The 20,915-nt window shown below is 46.0% G+C and overlaps 1 protein-coding gene across 2 annotated transcripts in view; it reads right to left on the bottom strand.

The window, feature by feature from the left end:
- ILDR2 (immunoglobulin like domain containing receptor 2) overlaps positions 1-20,915 on the bottom strand; it is a 226,641-nt gene that overhangs the window by 111,017 nt on the left and 94,709 nt on the right. For both annotated transcript variants that reach the window (XM_018569870.1, XM_018569869.1), the window contains exons 2-3: positions 16,365-16,685; positions 8,183-8,302 (exon numbers count right to left, since the gene is read on the bottom strand). In XM_018569870.1, coding sequence (XP_018425372.1) covers positions 8,183-8,302; positions 16,365-16,685 — 441 coding nt within the window. The remainder of the gene's footprint in view (positions 1-8,182; positions 8,303-16,364; positions 16,686-20,915) is intronic.

Genomic DNA, 20,915 nt, shown 5'->3' on the forward strand with positions numbered 1-20,915 from the left:
CCCATCCATGCCCCCCCCCCTTTTTCATCAGAGCCCCCCTTTCACATAAAAGTAACCCCCTTTTTTTATCAAAGTCCCCCTTTTACATCAGAAACCTCATTTCACATCGGAGTCCTCCCTCTTCATATCAAAGTCCCCCTTTCTTATCAGAGTATTTGGCATTGCTGCATAATGTATTGCTGGGATTTGTAGTCCTCTATAGCTGATGGTATTATTCTGCATTACTATATAATGTATTGCTGGGATTTGTAGTCCTCTATAGCTGATGGTATTATTCTGCATTACTATATAATGTATTGCTGGGATCTGTAGTCCTCTATAGCTGGTGCATTCCTGCATTGCTATATAATGTATTGCTGGGATTTGTAGTCCCTCTACAGCTTAGAGTCAGTAACACAACTACCAGGGTTGCTGCTGCGACCTGGCTCTGGCACTTCACCACTGTCTCAAAATCATTAGTCTGTATTGTTGTAGAAAAACTGTCACATGGCACACACAAAAAAAAAGAAAAAAAAAAAGAAAAAAAAAAAGGAATCGGAAATTGGACTCAGAGTGGAAAAAATGGTATCGGTGCATCCATAGTACATACCAATGGCAATTTCTCTCTTTTCCCAGGATGAAGGTGACCTCCCGGTTGCCCCTTTCATTCATGGCAGGTCAGTCAGTTCTGTATAAGGGCCCATTCACACCACATCCAAATCATCTGCAGACCAGACCAGATTGTTTCCGGACCCAAAATGCATCCTAATGTATCCCTATACTATTTCTGGCCTCTGTTCACACCAGTGCAGTCCGTTCCAGACCAGACCAGAAAAATACTGCATGTCTCATTTTGTCTGGTCTGGAATGCACTGGAACTGCGGGCAGGTTCACACCATTTTCCGGACCAGAAAATGGTGTAAACCTGTCCTCAGGCCCAATGACTTTAGTCATGTATCAGCTAATAAATTGGCGAGCTGGCTGCCAGTGATCCTCTGTGCGGTGCCTGAGGGTATGAACCCAGGATGCTGGCAATGTTTATTCAGATTGCACATTGAGCCACACATGTGAAGCTCAGTGTACAATATCAGCATGCTGTGGTTGCTGGGATGAATGAACTCCCATACGCTGGGGTTATGTCACCCCAAGCTGGCCAATCAATGAACTCCCATGCACTGGGGTTAGTCATCCCGGGCCGGCCAATCAATAAACTCCCATACGCTGGGGTTAGTCATCCTGGGCCAGCCAATCAATGAACTCCCATGCACTGGGTTTAGTCACCCCGGGCCGGCCAATCAATGAACTCCCATGCACTGAAGTTATATCATCCTGGGCCACCCAATCAATGAACTCCCATGCACTGGGGTTAGTCACCCTGGGCCAGCCAATCAATGAACTTCCATCTGCTGGGGTTACATCACCCCGGGCCAGCCAATCAATGAACTTCCATCGGCTGGGGTTATGTCACCCCAGGCCAGCCAATCAATAAACTCCCATACGCTGGGGTTACGTCACCAAGGGGCGGCCAATCAATGAACTCCCATACGCTGAGGTTACGTCACCCCGGGCCGGCCAATCAATGAACTCCCATACACTGGGGTTATGTCACCCCAGGCTGGTCCATCAATGAACTCCCATACGCTGAGGTTACGTCACCCCGGGCCGGCCAATCAATGAACTCCCATACACTGGGGTTATGTCACCCCAGGCTGGTCCTTCAATGAACTCCCATACGCTGAGGTTACGTCACCCCGGGCCGGCCAATCAATGAACTCCCATACACTGGGGTTACGTCACCACGGGACAGCCAATCAATGAACTTCCATAAGCTGGGGTTATGTCACCCCGGGACGGCCAATCAAAAAAAATCACATATGCTGGGGTTATGTCACCCCGGGCCGCCCAATCAATGAACTATCATACACTCGTGTTACGTCACCCCGGGCCAGCCAATCAAGATAGCTTAAAGACCTAAAGAAGATGTCAGAGGCAGTGACGGAGCATGGAAGTAGATTGCAGACGCTGTGTCACTAGGGGAAAGTCCTTTTGAAGGGAAGTGTGTGGAGGGGCATGTATATGAAAGTATGCAGTGCATACTAGCACATTAAGGTAAAAGCGAGCCCCAATAATGACATCTCTGAGTCCAAAATAAGCTATATAATGAAAACGGAAAGGTTTTATATAAAAATGTCATTAGCATGTTGATGAAGGAAGGAGGGAGAAACCAGGGAAAGCAAAATATAAGCAGATGAATGAATGCTTAGATCAAGGGTACCGGTCCGGGTTATGTTGGGCCCACTTTATTTATAACTGGCTATCAGCACTGAAAGCCCCATGCTAGGAACTATCAACACCAAGCTTGCCTCACCCAAAATGTGCCGACTTCCCAATGTGGAACATCGAAGCATTTCCTGCCGACCTAAATGACTAAAATTGTGCTTCGTTCAGTTTAATTAGGCACAAAAGAGATCGCTATTCTGGAACCAGGGTGACAGCGGAGCCTTACAGGCCGCATAGCAACCGCTGCTACCTCCGTTACCATGGCACTGCCAGCAACCATAGGACGGTTTTCATGAATGGGTGAAATTCAACAGAATACTTCTTCCTTGAACAAAGCTGTAACAGAGTCCGCAATTTTTTTTTCTTTTACAAGAGGAAACAGGCAACTTTTGTCATTTATTCTATGACAATACAGGAATCGGAGAGATTCTACAAATTATGTACCTGAGAAGCTCACAGTCTGCAGTGATCCAGTGTGACACTTGGAGCTTCCTGTAATAAAGACCAGTCACTGCTGCTCTCTCTCCTTGTGCATGGAGACTGGTCTTGTCAAGAGCCCCCCTTTCACATAAAAGTAACCCCCTTTTTTTATCAAAGTCCCCCTTTTACATCAGAAACCTCATTTCACATCGGAGTCCTCCCTCTTCATATCAAAGTCCACCTTTCTTATCAGAGTATTTGGCATTGCTGCATAATGTATTGCTGGGATTTGTAGTCCTCTATAGCTGATGGTATTATTCTGCATTACTATATAATGTATTGCTGGGATCTGTAGTCCTCTATAGCTGGTGCATTCCTGCATTGCTATATAATGTATTGCTGGGATTTGTAGTCCCTCTACAGCTTAGAGTCAGTAACACAACTACCAGGGTTGCTGCTGCGACCTGGCTCTGGCACTTCACCACTGTCTCAAAATCATTAGTCTGTATTGTTGTAGAAAAACTGTCACATGGCACACACAAAAAAAAAGAAAAAAAAAAAGAAAAAAAAAAAGGTATCGGTAATTGGTATCGGTGAATACTTGAGGAAAAGTATCGGTACTCGTACTCAGAGTGGAAAAAATGGTATCGGTGCATCCATAGTACATACCAATGGCAATTTCTCTCTTTTCCCAGGATGAAGGTGACCTCCCGGTTGCCCCTTTCATTCATGGCAGGTCAGTCAGTTCTGTATAAGGGCCCATTCACACCACATCCAAATCATCTGCAGACCAGACCAGATTGTTTCCGGACCCAAAATGCATCCTAATGTATCCCTATACTATTTCTGGCCTCTGTTCACACCAGTGCAGTCCGTTCCAGACCAGACCAGAAAAATACTGCATGTCTCATTTTGTCTGGTCTGGAATGCACTGGAACTGCGGGCAGGTTCACACCATTTTCCGGACCAGAAAATGGTGTAAACCTGTCCTCAGGCCCAATGACTTTAGTCATGTATCAGCTAATAAATTGGCGAGCTGGCTGCCAGTGATCCTCTGTGCGGTGCCTGAGGGTATGAACCCAGGATGCTGGCAATGTTTATTCAGATTGCACATTGAGCCACACATGTGAAGCTCAGTGTACAATATCAGCATGCTGTGGTTGCTGGGATGAATGAACTCCCATACGCTGGGGTTATGTCACCCCAAGCTGGCCAATCAATGAACTCCCATGCACTGGGGTTAGTCATCCCGGGCCGGCCAATCAATAAACTCCCATACGCTGGGGTTAGTCATCCTGGGCCAGCCAATCAATGAACTCCCATGCACTGGGTTTAGTCACCCCGGGCCGGCCAATCAATGAACTCCCATGCACTGAAGTTATATCATCCTGGGCCACCCAATCAATGAACTCCCATGCACTGGGGTTAGTCACCCTGGGCCAGCCAATCAATGAACTTCCATCTGCTGGGGTTACATCACCCCGGGCCAGCCAATCAATGAACTTCCATCGGCTGGGGTTATGTCACCCCAGGCCAGCCAATCAATAAACTCCCATACGCTGGGGTTACGTCACCAAGGGGCGGCCAATCAATGAACTCCCATACGCTGAGGTTACGTCACCCCGGGCCGGCCAATCAATGAACTCCCATACACTGGGGTTATGTCACCCCAGGCTGGTCCATCAATGAACTCCCATACGCTGAGGTTACGTCACCCCGGGCCGGCCAATCAATGAACTCCCATACACTGGGGTTACGTCACCACGGGACAGCCAATCAATGAACTTCCATAAGCTGGGGTTATGTCACCCCGGGACGGCCAATCAAAAAAAATCACATATGCTGGGGTTATGTCACCCCGGGCCGCCCAATCAATGAACTATCATACACTCGTGTTACGTCACCCCGGGCCAGCCAATCAAGATAGCTTAAAGACCTAAAGAAGATGTCAGAGGCAGTGACGGAGCATGGAAGTAGATTGCAGACGCTGTGTCACTAGGGGAAAGTCCTTTTGAAGGGAAGTGTGTGGAGGGGCATGTATATGAAAGTATGCAGTGCATACTAGCACATTAAGGTAAAAGCGAGCCCCAATAATGACATCTCTGAGTCCAAAATAAGCTATATAATGAAAACGGAAAGGTTTTATATAAAAATGTCATTAGCATGTTGATGAAGGAAGGAGGGAGAAACCAGGGAAAGCAAAATATAAGCAGATGAATGAATGCTTAGATCAAGGGTACCGGTCCGGGTTATGTTGGGCCCACTTTATTTATAACTGGCTATCAGCACTGAAAGCCCCATGCTAGGAACTATCAACACCAAGCTTGCCTCACCCAAAATGTGCCGACTTCCCAATGTGGAACATCGAAGCATTTCCTGCCGACCTAAATGACTAAAATTGTGCTTCGTTCAGTTTAATTAGGCACAAAAGAGATCGCTATTCTGGAACCAGGGTGACAGCGGAGCCTTACAGGCCGCATAGCAACCGCTGCTACCTCCGTTACCATGGCACTGCCAGCAACCATAGGACGGTTTTCATGAATGGGTGAAATTCAACAGAATACTTCTTCCTTGAACAAAGCTGTAACAGAGTCCGCAATTTTTTTTTCTTTTACAAGAGGAAACAGGCAACTTTTGTCATTTATTCTATGACAATACAGGAATCGGAGAGATTCTACAAATTATGTACCTGAGAAGCTCACAGTCTGCAGTGATCCAGTGTGACACTTGGAGCTTCCTGTAATAAAGACCAGTCACTGCTGCTCTCTCTCCTTGTGCATGGAGACTGGTCTTGTCTCTGCCCCCTCCTGTAGTAAAGACTGGTCACTTCTGCTCCACCCGCTCCTGTAATAAAGACCAGTCACTTCTACTCTCTGTCCTTGTGCAGGGTGACTGGTCTTGTCTCCGCCCCCTCCTTTAATAAAGATTGGTCACTGCTGCTAATCTTTTTATTAAAAGACTCAAGCAACGTTTATCGGTCACTGCTGCTCTCTCTCCTTGTGCACGGAGACTGGTCTTGTCTCCCAAGCAAAACAAACGACAAACGCACTCAACAATTTGTTACCAGTTATACAGTAAGGTGCACACGAAATGGGCTTTGAACAGTAGAAAAGTAGAAAGGCATCATGGCACACTCACAAACTAGCATGTAAAACAACATGTCTCACCACTGAGGACAATGACAGAGGTTTGGATACACGTCTTCTGCAAAGGATGTGTAAGCCTCACAGTCTGCAGTGATCCAGTGTGACACTTGGAGCTTCCTGTAATAAAGACCAGTCACTGCTGCTCTCTCTCCTTGTGCATGGAGACTGGTCTTGTCTCCGCCCCCTCCTGTAGTAAAGACTGGTCACTTCTGCTCCACCCGCTCCTGCAATAAAGACCAGTCACTTCTACTCTCTGTCCTTGTGCAGGGTGACCGGTCTTGTCTCCACCCCCTCCTGTAGTAAAGACTGGTCACTACTGCTCTCTCTCCTTTGCAGAGTGACTGGTCTTGTCTCTGTCCTCTCCTGCAGTTTGTAGTGGGTGGGGCCTGCTGGGTTCCTCCCACAGTTCTACTCTCTGCACAGGCTATGAACAGCATAGAGATGATGTCTGTGCTACTTTTAAAAAAGCACTTTGTGTACACAAAGTGGATTTATATCCTTTTTGATAATTGAGGAATATATAAGGATGCATGGGATAATAGGGATGCACGGAAATTTTTAGACCGAAACCGAGATTAAACAAATTTGTCAGGCTGAAACCGAAAATTACTTTTTTTTTCAACCTTTAAAAAAAAAATGTACATTATTTTTTAATTATTTGATTATTATTATTATTTTTTTTAACTTTACTGTTAAGGGCTTCAGGGAAATATCAGATCTAAACAGACCCCCTGATATTTCCCTTTTGAAATAGAAAAAGAGATTGAGGACAGAGTCCTAAACCTCTTTTACTACAGCCCCTGTTATGAATGAACAGGAAGCCTCTTACTGAGTGCTCATGTCTATTCATAAACTGAGGAGATAATATCAGCTACTATATCCACAATTATGAATGAACAGGAAGTGATGTAGAGCACTTCCTGTTCATTCATAACTGGGGACATACTTACCTTACTATGTCCTTAATTATTTACAAACACTCAGCAATCAGTAATGATCACTGAGTGTTTGTGCTCCGCTCTCCATCCTGGCTGCTCCATCTGTCACAGCAGCACTCTCCTTCCGGCACCGTTCCACTTGGCCTCCTGATCGCTTCTCTCCTCCCCGCTGGGCGCCAGCAGCAACACAGGCAGGGGAGAGCAGGGGGGATTGGAGGGGACACAGAGCCGCCATCCAGCGGGGAGGAGAGAATATAGGGATGCATCACATATTCGTCCGTTTTTGGTACTATTGGCATTTTGCCATTTTGTATAATTTTCAGCGGAAATGTTTCGGTGGCCGAACTTTTGGTGCATCCCTAATTTACATGCAGTTTTTGTGCTCAACTTTAAAGTGAATATGCCGTGTAAAAATTAAAGAACAACTAAAATACACATACCCAAAGCAAGAAAGGTGGTGCTCTAGTTAATATCACTCTGTCTTAGTACTTAAATCTCCAAAAAGTATTACTGGTGTATATTGCTGATATATTACACCACACACATCCAGAAGGAGGACAAATACCATATTATAGGCTTACAGAGCAAACCTAAAAATCATACAATTATCTATAACCTCAGGTTATCATCATAAGTACACAAGTGCAATGTATGCCAAAGTGGACTGCTTGAAGAGTCCAAAGTGGTTCTACGGACCAGAAAAATATTGTATGATTTTCTTTTTATAATTATATATAAGAGATGCACTGATACCATTTTTGCCAGTACAAGTACTGATACTTGTCCAAGTACTCACAGATACAAGTACTGATACATTTTTGTTTATTGTCATGTGACAGTTTTTCGAAAAACAATACAGACTAATGATTTCAGGACAGTGGTGGAGCGCCAGAGCCCGGTACCAGCTGCAACCTCTGCAAGTATCGGCACTGGTATCTGAACATCCCTAATTTGGTGCATAGCCAGACTATAACGATGACGTAGACCATAAGCTACATTGCTTCTCTCTGAGAAGATCTCCAATTATACTGAAGACACGAGCCCATCTTGAATATTTTATAGGCCTCCTGTGAAGTCAGCACTCAATGCAGACAAATGGCTTTGTCACATGATCCCCCCCTCCTCTGAGTAAATAAATAAACACATAGTACAGACAATGAACTGAAAATCTGCGGAAACCATTTTTCTTTATATGGTACGCTGATAAATTAGTAAATGAAACCCACAAATCCTGCAAATATGGCCTTTTCATTCTTTGAGGGACACCTACAGCACAAGACAGAGTACACGGTTATATTCCATAGTACACACGACCAGTATATTCAATGATGCTGACAACAGAGCATGTGCTGGCGTGACACAATTCTCGTATCGCCCATTGTCTGACCAACACACTTCGTTTTACAATCATCTACTCACCCATCACAAGGACTTCCACCCGGTCTTCGTTTTTGCCTTCCAAATCATCAGGTACAGCAACGAGGCAGTAATAGAGGCCACTATCACCCCACTGCACAGTCCCAAACTGGAGGTCGGCATCTGAATTAAACAAGAAAAAGGGAAAACGTATTAAAAGGAGAAGGTTTAGGACAGGGGTAGCCAAACTTTGGCCCTCTAGCTGTGGTGAAACAACAAATCCCATGATGCATCTCTCTCCGGGAGTCATGTCTGTGGCTGTCAGAATCTTGCAATGTAGGGCTGCAGATAACGATTATTTTCGTTAGCCGATTATTAACTTCGATTTATCGGTTAATCGGATATAATAAAACAAATTAATACCGTCATTTATTTAAAATAAAATACACGAATGCAGCGTTACAGACATAAAGTTTACTTCAGAATAAAACGGTATACACATTTTTTGATATCACACTGGAACGCAGGGCATTTCAGTACCGTGCGTTCCAGTGCGGGCGATCACACTGCGGACGGGAGGTGCATTTGGGATCCATTGAAATGAATGGCACTGCAACACACTTCCTGCAGCAAAATTTGTCAAGCCGAAACTGAAAATTAGTTTCCCCATCTTTTATTTATTTACATACAATTATTAAAAAGAGATATATACAGGTTGACTTATGTATGTATATGTTTGTACATGCTTGACCACAAAGCCTAACAATTTGTTGTTTTGTTTGTTTTACTTGCTGTTGGTAATGTATGGTGCTCTCATGCTTGTATAAAGAGATATCTATATATATATAGATATCTCTTTTTAATAATTGTATGTATTATATTAGACATTTTAATTAGGTTCATGGATTTTAAATAATGTGAATTGTAAAACTAAGCCAATATAATAAAAAAACAAAAACATTTATTTAACCACGGGGGGGATCGTAGGAGCGGACCGGGTGAGAGGAGGAACCGGCCGGGGGAGCAGCAGCGGAAGTACGGCGGAGGCAGCGCTGGGAATGTATTCACAGCGCCTCTCCTCCCCGCTGGTGCTGGCTGCAGCGGTCTTTGTCCCCGCTGCCTAAGCCGACACAGGCGGGGAGAGCAGCGGAGATTTGAAGGGACACAGACCGCTGCAGCCGGCACCAGCGGGGAGGAGAACAGCGGCAACTAATCGATGATGAGAATCGTTAATCGGTTTAATTGAATAGTTGTTGCAGCTCTATTGCAATGCCTCATGGGATTTGTAGTTCCACCAGAGCTGGAGGGCCAGAGTTTGGCTACCCCTGGTTTAGAACATCGAGAGGCAACATATACATTGAAGTGGACGTGTACTTGGCCCGAACCAAAGCAGACTACGTAACAGGCAGTAAGCAAGCTTCCGTACTGACCTTTCTTATGCTTCTCTATCTCCGGGACTGCCGTCAGAACTCTCAGATTTACAGGAAAAGTCACACTTATGGAAACATATTGCTGCCTTTTCCCCAAAACAGAAAGAAATCTGCTTCTGTTATTTGTATAAAGTGTTAGCTGGGTATGTGCATATGAATCATGAACAGTCTACCCAAGAGATCTCTGAACATCTGTTCTTCATCATTACAATCCTATTATTTTGATTGTTACACTTGAAAGATGCTTCTTTAATACAAATATTGAACAGGAAGTGTTGGCTGGAGTGGAACTTTGATTTGTCTATTAAAATCCATTGAAATGTACATGACCATCTTAAAGTGGCCTTACACTGTGCACATTTTGGCCAGTTGAAAAATGGTCTTGAAAAATTCGCACACTGGGTGCTGCTGTTGGCACCCTTTTGGCCGGCATCCCTCGATCACCTGATTGAAGGAGCGGGTTGGAAAATCTTCGTACAAACAGAGGCGGCAGCCAATGAGCTGGCCAGCGGCCGCTGTCAGAATACAAAAGAAACAGCCGGGATTTCTTGATCAATGCGCTCGTAACGCTGACGGAGGAATCGGGTCTATTTTTTGGCAGGTGTGCAGACCCAGAAACTCAGTGCAGGGGTAGTGGGAACCCCTCATAATGTTCACAGCCAGTGTGCAGACCCAGGAACTCAGAACAGGGATAGTGGGAGCCCCTCATAGTGGGCACAGCAGGTGTACAGACCTGGGAAATCAGTGCAGGGATGGTGGGAGCTCCTCATAATGGGCACAGCAGGTGTACAGACCCAGGAACTCAGCACAGGGATGGTGGGAGCCCCTCATAATGGGCACAGCAGGTGTACAGACCTGGGAAATCAGTGCAGGGATGGTGGGAGCCCCTCATAATGGGCACAGCAGGTGTACAGACCCGGGAGCTCAGCACAGGGATGGTGGGAGTCCCTCATAATGGGCACAGCAGGTGTACAGACCCAGGAACTCAGCACAGGGATGGTGGGAGACCCTCATAATGGGCACAGTAATTGGCACAGCAGGTGTACAGACCTGGGAAATCAGTGCAGGGATGGTGGGAGCCCCTCATAATGGGCACAGCAGGTGTACAGACCCGGGAGCTCAGCACAGGGATGGTGGGAGTCCCTCATAATGGGCACAGCAGGTGTACAGACCCAGGAACTCAGCACAGGGATGGTGGGAGACCCTCATAATGGGCACAGCAGATGTGTAGACCTGGGAACTCAGTGCAGGGATAGTGGGAGCTTCTCATAATGGGCACAGCAGGTGTACAGACATGGGAAATCAGTGCAGGGATGGTGGGAGCCCCTCATAGTGGGTGCAGGAGGTGTACAGACCCAGGAACAGGATAGTCCCCAAGGGATAAATGTGACTGTCAGGAAAGTTTAAGAGTTTATTCAAACCCAATAACAAAAATGTAATATATTACGGGGTACCAGTCCTTAAACGTGGCGGCTGCATTCATTTCCTCTGTTGTCAGGTTTTTTTCCTTGGATTTCACCTGGTGATCCTGCCAGTAACACACTTCCTGTCTTAGGATGACAGCACTCACTCGCTATTCCATCTATGTAGGGGTAGTGTTGTAACCGTACGACAGACCTACAGAACATCTACCACTCTCCTCATCTCCGAGGGTGGTGCTCTGTAGTCCACGGAGGAGAAGGGCTGATAACATTGTTTGACCTTCAAATACCAACATCTACTTCATTATATTGTTTGCCTAACTCAGCCTTTTTCAACCTTCCTCTTACCCCGGTGGAACCCTTGAAATAATTTTTAGGTTTAGGGAACCCCTGCTAAAATTAGTACATTGGAGGGTCAGTGGAAAGAATGCTCCTTACATTGGTGGTCGGTGTGAAAAATGCACCTTACATTGAGGTCAGTGGGATGAATGCTCCTTACATTAATGGTCAGTGGGAAGATTGCACCTTACATTGGGGGTCAGTGGGAAGAATGATCCTTACATTGGGGGTCAGTGGGAAGAATGATCCTTACATTGGGGGTCAGTGGGAAGAATGATCCTTACATTGGGGGTCAGTGGGAAGAATGATCCTTACATTGGGGGTCAGTGGGAAGAATGATAGTAGAGTACATAGTAGACATGTGTGATTCGTTTCGTTACGAATCGAAATTCGTACGAATTTTCATGAAATTTGTAAATTCGGAAGCATCCGAAATCCGAATTGCAGTTTCCGAATTATATCCGAAATACGAAATTCCGTTAACGAATTTCGGATCCGAATTTCTTTGAAACCGGAACTAATATTACCCCTGTAAATGAGGATAAACAACATGACAAGATTTTTTTTTAAATCCGAAATACGGATCCGCTGCTGCTGAGGGTTACATTACAATACACAGGCAGGAAATACGAAATTCCGTTGACGGAATTTTGTTCCGTTACGAACATTAGTTATATTGAAGTTAAAAAGCAAAGTACATTTGTTAATATATACTGGAGTTGATGGTAGTTTTTTTTTTTATACGAAATACGAAATTTGGATCTGGAATCCGTTAACGGAATTCGTATTTCGGATAAAAAAACAACTACCACATCGACTCCAATATTAACAAAGGTATTTTTGCTTTTTAACTTCATCATAAAGAATGTTCGTACAGTTACGAAAATGTGACGAAACTAACGGAAATTCGTATTTCGTACGAATCCGAATTGAGTTTCGGACACGAATTACGAAATAACGGATATTCCGAAACGGAAAGATTTTTTTTACGGCGCACAAGTCTAGTACATAGCGGGACAGGCGGAAGAATGCCCCTTACAATAGTAGTCAGTAGGAAAAATGCTCCTTACATTGATAGTCAGTTGCAAAACTGTTCCTTCCATTGGTGGTCAGTGGGAGGAATGTCCCTTTATACAGTGGTAGTCATTGGGAAGAATGTCCCTTATGCAGTGGTAGTCATTGGGAAGAATGTCCCTTATACATTGGTGGTCAGTGGGAAGAATGTCCCTTATACAGTGGTGGTCAGTGGGAAGAATGTCCCTTATACATTGGTGGTCAGTGGGAAGAATGTCCCTTATATATTGGTGGTCAGTGGGAAGAATGTCCCTTATACAGTGGTGGTCAGTGGGAAGAATGTCCCTTATACAGTGGTGATCAGTGGGAAGAATGTCCCTTATACAGAGGTGGTCAGTGGGAAGAATGTCCCTTATACAGTGGTGGTCAGTGGGAAGAATGTCCCTTATACATTGGTGATCAGTGGGAAGAATATCCCTTATACAGTGGTGGTCAGTGGGAAGAATGTCCCTTGTACAGTGGTGGTCAGTGGGAAGAATGTCCCTTGTACAGTGGTGTTCAGTGGGAAGAATGTCCCTTATACAGTGGTGGTCAGTGGGAAGAATGTCCCTTGTACAGTGGTGGTCAGTGGGAAGAATGTCCATTATACATTGGTGATCAGTGGGAAGAATGTCCCTTATACAGTGGTGGTCAGTGAGAAGAATGTCCCTTGTACAGTGGTGGTCAGTGGGAAGAATGTCCCTTATACAGTGGTGGTCAGTGGGAAGAATGTCCCTTATACATTGGAGGTAAGTGGGAAGAATGTCCCTTATACAGTGGTGGTCAGTGGGAAGAATGTCCCTTATACATTGGAGGTAAGTGGGAAGAATGTCCCTTATACAGTGGTGGTCAGTGGGAAGAATGTCCCTTATACATTGGTGGTCAGTGGGAAGAATGTCCCTTGTACAGTGGTGGTCAGTGGGAAGAATGTCCCTTATACATTGGTGGTCAGTGGGAAGAATATCCCTTATATGTTGGTGGTGAGAATGCCACTCTTACAGACAGCGAAATAGATCATCGGTATGCTACTGCTGGTTCTACCAACTGGCCTTGGTCCCGGCATTATGTAGGTACCATCAAATGGGTGGTAAATCGGCCGCAGCCCAAGGAACCCTGTCACAACCTCTGAAGGAACCCTGGTTGGGAGCGGCTGGCCTAAACCTTCTGATGCAATAAAGATATCTGAGGACTGGATGCCAAGTGTTTGTTGAGTTCAGCTATCTGACGAAGATTGTCTGCAGTGATTGTCTCTGCTCCATTCAGGCCAGGCATAGAAGTCTCAGAAGGAGATAACTCACATTTACAACAATTGAACTCAGAATACCAACCCATACGTAGATGTCACACTTTGAATGAACAATTCATATACAGTAAACAGAATCGATGGGCTCCAGCAAGCTATGAAAAGAACAATAAAGCAATTGTGGACTTGTAAAAGTCAGCATAATAATTGCTACATTAAAATGTACCGAGTGCACATTACAATGAGTGACAGGAACATAAAATGTAGTGACAGTACATAAGCTTTTGGCCACAAAGAGCTCCTCCATATAAAGTGATCAGCAATATCGCTCCCATTCCTGGGTACCTTCCCACACCAGTGACGGAGCAGAAGGAATTTACTGGAAACTCTGATTACTTGGCTTGCTGATGTAGAGTATTAAATGTGATCATAAGGGACGTCAGATAATCACTAGGAAATCACTAAAAAAGGAGTAATATAAGAGAAGATTCCGAACCTGAAGTCAAATGTTTTACAAGTTGAAGCTAATAAACAGCTCAATAGACAGATGAAATATATCTATGAGAGCCGTTTTATCTGCCAAAGGAGGAGTTTGCATGTTCTCCCTGTGCTTACCTGGGTTTCCTCCGGGTACTCCGGTTTCCTCCCACGCTCCAAAGACGTGCTGGTAGGTTAATTGGCTCCTCTCTAAATTGGCACTCTATGTATGTATGTATGTGAGATAGGGACCTTAGATTGTAAGCTCCTTGAGGGTAGGGACTGATGTGAATGTGCAACTATGTAAAGTGCTGCATAAATTGTCGGCGCTCTATAAATACCTGTGTAATAAATAAAATAAATAAATATCTCTGTCCATCCAGTCTAAGTAACTAAGTAACACATACAGGTCTTGCCGTTCCCTTTGCCTGTAACTGGATAGCAGACCGATGAGCTTATCTCTCTGTCACTCTGCTTTCTCCTCCTATAAGCATGTTCCTTGTGGAGACATAAGCACTACAGCACAACTAAATGTCTTCTTGTGCTGCTTTCTCCTCTCCCAGTCTCAGTTCTGCAGTACAGGGAACTGCCATAGATTGATACCATGCCCGGTACATTTAATGATGTATTAATAAATACAGAGCTGCATTTGTGTCTTTTATATCTGCCTACCTCACCTGTACTCTCCCCCGAATGGGTAAAGTCAAGGTTTTCTTCAATGCTGAATTCTGGCCGAAAACTATATGCACTAATACAATCCGCAATGATGAAGTGTGCCCCATGTGGCTATGCTGCAGCGATATGTACAATTCTCACTTTCACTCACCCCCCGTACACTGCAGTCAGCAATGGACGCCCAGCGCTAAGAGTTACAGTTCCGGCTGAGGTACTTAGATCACAGTGGGTGGCTCGCACTCCATCTCCTGACGTTAATCCACCCCCTGTACAGAGGTGAGTGAAAGACTATGCAGCATAGACACATGGGACATGCTTCATTAGTGTGGATTTATTCCTACAATGCACATATCAAAAAATATTTTTTGGCCAGAGTTCAGCTTTACAGAATAACTCTACGTTCCTGACCGGTGCTTCTGGAAGGCAGGGCAGTTAAATTTGAAAGATCTGTAAATAGTAACCCTTGCCAATCTTTCTGGGGTTCCGACCATGGGAAGGAAACCAAAGCATCCCCAGGAGAGGTGGAGGTCGGGACTACTTCCCTATCGCTGGGATCTTGAGTGTCTCCTGATTTGAATGGGTCTACCTGGTCTGGTCAGAGGTTGAGAAGGCAAGAAGCTCCTGGTGAATGTGCCCCCTTGGGGCTTGGGACCCCAAAGTGTGGCACTGGTACAAGGTCACATCACCTACACTTTTCTCTTGCACTACCCTTCCTAGGCAGGGCTAGCTTGGAGCAATTTTTTTACCGGCCGCAAAGCCTCCCATGTATCGCACTTGGCACTATTTTTATTTATTTATTGCATGCATTGCATTGTGCACTTTCACTCCAAAGAGACGAATGGTGAAGGTCTTTTGGGGGCCTGCCCTGAAGTTTGGGTGGATCTTTTTTCCTTCCCTACAAATTCTGGAGAGCCCCTACCAAGTACTTCTCCCTAAGGATCAGAATCCGCCTGGCTTCAGCTAGGTTGCCCCTATCAGGTAGCCTTGCACCCCGGGGCGTACAGGGATTTCGTGGCCCTCTTTTTCGGAAGAGGACCAGTGCACCCTCGTGTACTTCTTTCATGTGCTGTGATTTCACGGTTCACTTTTTTTGTTCACAGGGGTTTGCAAAGATGAGCGCACAGTGGAGCTTCCAAAAAAGAAAATGGCCTGACATAGAGATGACATTGGAGGCTTTAACAAAACTTTATATAAAACGCGGAAACAGCAAGTTAAAGCCAAACTTCTTTCAGAACAGGAAGTGATGGGACATCCCTCCAGCAGGGACATAAAAACACATTTTAAGCAGAAGGAGTAGATCTTCTGACAATGTCTTTATTGCTGCTGTGCCTTTCTGTCTGGGTGACAACCGCACCCACCCCATTTGATGTTCTAGTGTCAGAGAGACAGGAAGTGAAGGAAAAACCGCACCCACCCCATTTGATGTTCTAGTGTCAGAGAGACAGGAAGTGAAGAAAAACATCTAGGGATACAGACACATATAGAAATCTTACCTGTAAATTAAATGCAAACTTGTGGCTGAACCTAATGAAAATAATGTCAAAATTGTGCTTGCTGAAAACATACTTTCCCTTTCAAGACGATATTTATGAATTAAACTACATTACCGTTAACGATGGAGATGTCTCTCCCCTTGTAGAAGTCTCCCATGGTCACAGACGTCCCCAGTTTGGAAGCCACGGGACGCACTGTCCTGCTGCCGTCGGCACAGTCTAGGTACTGGTTCCCTCCCATGTAGGCCTTGCTGGGGGTTTTGCTGATGCCCAATGCCTCCTCCGTACGGTCCTGGCAAAACGACTTATATTTCCACTGCACCAGGACTGGCTGGGAAGAGGTCGTGGAGTAATGGCACCGCAGTAAGGTAGGCTGGAAGAGCATGACTGCCTTCTTGTGATCAGGCATAGTGACTTGTACCCCATGAGACCGACCTGTAGAGAAAGACAAAAAACGGGATATAAATGTCATGAACTACAAGACCAGTTGCAAATATGGCACACTTCAATCAGCTCTGGGGCTTGTAGTCCCACAACAGCTGGAGGGCCGGAGTTGCCCACCCCTGACCTAGAGTTTAGCTTTAATAAAGAGCACCAAAATATCTCATAGGGACTAATCACAGCACTTCCTGTCCCAAAACTGACCCACTGTTACCCTGATGTGCTTCTATTTTTATACATCTGAATCCCGGAGTGGGCAACTCCGGTCCTCCAGCTGTTGTAGAACTACAAGTCCCACGATGCACTGCAAGACTGACAAATACTGGCATCATTCCCATAGGCAAAGGCATGTTGGGATCTGTAGTTAAAGCACAGCTGCAGGGCCGGAGTTGCCCACCCCTGATCTGAATACATAAATATAGGATTTGGTTATTGGGGAAAATGGACTGAAATGGGACAAGAGAATAAAAAAATACACAAACAAGAAAAATAAAAGGCTGCATTCGCATGTTAACCCCCGACATACAGACCAACTCTGTACAGCCGTCCCTGAAATCTCACAGCTGTTTCGCCTAAGAGGATCACGCGTCATTTTCTTCCGATAGCACCTCGCAGCGCATGACAAAGACGCACAAAAAGCTTGCACGGCCCAAGGCTCTTTCTTTAAATGTGCCTCAGATTTACATGTACCCTTGACTGACTGTTCTTGCAAATGACTCGTCTTAATTGCCCCAAATTTCATGTCTCTTAACGATCCTCCAATTACAGAATTTTGATTTGTTTGTAAGTTGGAGTGAAATGTATTCACAGTACCAGACAGATTCTGTGTTGAATTAAACATCAGGACTGAATAAAATATATAATGTGGAAGCTTAGAGGCTGCTGGTAAGCTGCATGCAGACATCCTGGAAATGACAACGGAGTTACAAAACTTCCCCCTGGCCTTTGACAGTTAAGCCTGTGACACACTGCATGCGAAGGGGCGCGCAGCAAAGGGAAGCGGCGGCGCGCAGACCTTCGCCTGCAGTGTGTCTTAAAATTTTCGATCTGGCACATCAGCATTCAAGAGCTGGCATAGCTGAGATGAAAAATTTCATTTTCAGCCAATCGGCTTGCATGTATAAACCCACAAGTCAAGATGCGAAGTCCATTGAGTTGTTACGCATGAGCTGATTGGCTGAAGAGGAAGTCTTTCCTCTGGCTGCACTCAGCTCCGCGCCTCGCAGCTTCGCATGCAGTGTGTCACAGTTACAGTGTATTTAAACCAGACATGAGCATTTTACAGCCAGCGGGCCATACTGGCCCTTGCTCTGCGGCTGTCTGGCCCGACAACCTGCGTTCAGTTATGGCTGGCTGACAGATGATGCACCGGCTTCCAAGGTTGCTCTCTGGAGGAACTTCTGGAGAGACTTCTGGTGGGACGTCTGAAGGAACTTCTGGTGGGACGTCTGGAGGGACATCTGGTGGGACGTCTGGAGGGACGTCTGGTGGGACGTCTGGAGGGACTTCTGGTGGGACGTCTGGAGGGACGTCTGGAGGAACTTTTGGTGGGACGTCTGGAGGAACTTCTGGTGGGACGTCTGGAGGAACTTCTGGTGGCCTCCAGCAGCACATAGATCTGTGAGGGTAGAACATGCTTTGCCTCCTATGCCAGGGCTGGAAAGCCAGGTTGCCAATACCCCTTAAAAGTTACAGCTGGGGACTAACCATTGAGGTTTTCTCTAGTTGTTGTCAATGGAGTTGGCTCGTAAAAAAATTGGATTGGATAGAATGGCTCCTAAATTCCATATCAATTTGACCACCCCTGCCCTATGCACTAATTTCAGGCTCACTTTCATTGGGTGGAGTGACTGGAGTACGCCTTTAACAAAGAAGTGCCTCATCTACGCTCATCACTCTGAGCAGATCGGTGGGCTGTAGGACCATAAATATCAGCTCTGCACAGTTATAACCTCCTCCACTTTGTGTGGGCGACTGGTACACTTGATGGGCAAAATAGATCGCTGATTTTGTAAACCAAGAAAAAAATAGGTCTGTCCCATTCCTCACCTGAAATAGACCGCACTCCCTGAAGACAACTCATGATCTATCGGGTCATTATAAAGAGGGGGGCAGGAAGTTCCCTGAAGAACATTGTGGAAGACAAAAAGTACATCGAGGAAATAATTACACGTTTGCTATCAGGCTCATCCTCTCCATAACCTACTTTCAAAATGAACCAGGGCTGAGAAATCCAACAAGACGCATTCGCCAACCTTGACAATTATTTTTAGAAACGATGTACGTAGACCGTGAGGATTAATAAACCTAGAAAGCTATTATGAGCAACGTTGGCAAGACCCATTAAAGCTTAGAGACAGAACGCCTCCCAGCATGCCTTGCCTGCACATTCTACTATCACCGACACACGCTGAAAACTCCTACTTTCTAAGATCGGAACAAAGCGCGCCTTTTATTCCTAATAGGCGAAAACCACATCGATGTCCCACCCCGAATCATACTTCTGTTATTTCATATACAACGTAGACAGGCCAACAGACCACCCGCAGAAGTGAAACAGAGCTAAAAATGTTCTACCAAGCAGGTGATATACATATAAACAGGGCCGTAACTAGGTTAATTGCCGCCTGAAACGATGCCAGGGGGAGGGGGGATTTGAGTTGGGTGGACTAGTGCTGTCTGGGAATGGTCACTGAGGAAAAGGGGGGGGGGACCAGTGGCGTACACCGGACTGTGCGGTCAGTGGCTCTGTCCACATCTCATCCAGCTCACTGAAGTCACTGGTCGCTAAGAGCTAGGCCGGTCGTAAGCTACAGTGCCCCTGCTTGGCTCCTGGCAACCGGTGACATCAGTGAGCTGGGTGGAAAGCCAGCACAAAGTACCACATGTTGCTAAGAGCTTTTAGCAACCTGGGATGCTGTGGCGGCCCCTCTGCCAGGGTTGATGACTTGTTTTCCTCCTCATGTGGTTATGTTTGGGCCTGACCACTGGCCGATAGACTTAACCATTTTACCACTGGAGTAAGTCACATAGCTAAGGTTCTAATGGCGGAGGAACCCAAGGAAGGGTATAAGTGGCTTAGGGATGGTGTTAAAAGAGACACTCTTGCTTAGCAATTCAGGGCCTTTTGACAGCCCAACTCCCCCTCTTCCCCCACAGAAAGGTAAACTCACCCATCATGCTCTGCCACAGCCTTTCACTGAAGGAATCCATCCTGCGTATGCCTCCAGTGTCAGAGCCTACCCAGATGGGCAAGTGACCATCACTGCCCCCCATGTAGCAATGTTCAGGCCAGACGACTGGCCACTTAGGCCTAAGCACAGCACAAGGGGGAGTCAAAGCTCCAGGGGGAGATGTTCTCAAAGCTTACTCAGGGTTGATGACTTGTCTCCCTCCTCTCCTAGTTGTGTTTGGGCCTGGTCACTGGCCACTAGACCCAACCACTGTACCACTGGAGGAACTCACATTGCGAAGGTTCCAATGGCGGAGGAACCCATGGAAGGGTATAAGTAGAATCCCACCTTAACATAACAGCCCTTTTACTTCTTCCATTCCACTAACTCAATCTAAACAATTATTATCTTCTGTATCCCTTTCCCCCTTCTACTAGATTGTAAGATCTCATGAGCAGGGCCCTCCTAACCCTATTTTACTGAAATTGTATTGTAACTGTACTGTCTCCCCCATTTTGTAAAGCGCCGCGCAAGCTGCATAATAATAATAATAATAAGTGCCTTGGGGGTGGTGTTAAAAGAGACACTCTTGCCGGGCCATTCAGGGCCTTTTAATAGTCCAAGCCCTCAGAAAGTTAGACCTACACATCATGCTCTTTTCCAGCCTTTCACTGCAGGATTCCATCCTCTGTAAGCTCCAGCTCAGAGCTTACCTAGGTGGGTACCTGCAGGGCCGGTGCTAGGATTCTTGCCTACACAGGCAAGGTGCATTTTTGCGCCCCCCCACCCCCTTTAAAAACAGGGCATTTTGACAAGTACTTGTACTTGTCAAAATGCCCCGATGTTTGCGCTATGGTTTTTTTTTTCCACTTACCTTTGGCCCGGGAGAGCAGCGGCGAGTCAGCGCTGGTCGAGTGGGAGGAGCTCCAGGTGGGGTCCTAATTTAGCTGGCCGGTGACTGCCTGAGGGGCCGCGCATGTCAGGATCCGCCCTCACCCTGCAGCGCCCTCAGGCGGCCGCCTGACTTGCCTTGCGGTACCGCCGGGCCTGA

The sequence above is a fragment of the Nanorana parkeri genome, unplaced genomic scaffold (assembly GCF_000935625.1).
Source record: "Nanorana parkeri isolate BGI_ZX_2015 unplaced genomic scaffold, ASM93562v1 scaffold1414, whole genome shotgun sequence".
Lineage (NCBI taxonomy): Eukaryota > Metazoa > Chordata > Amphibia > Anura > Dicroglossidae > Nanorana > Nanorana parkeri.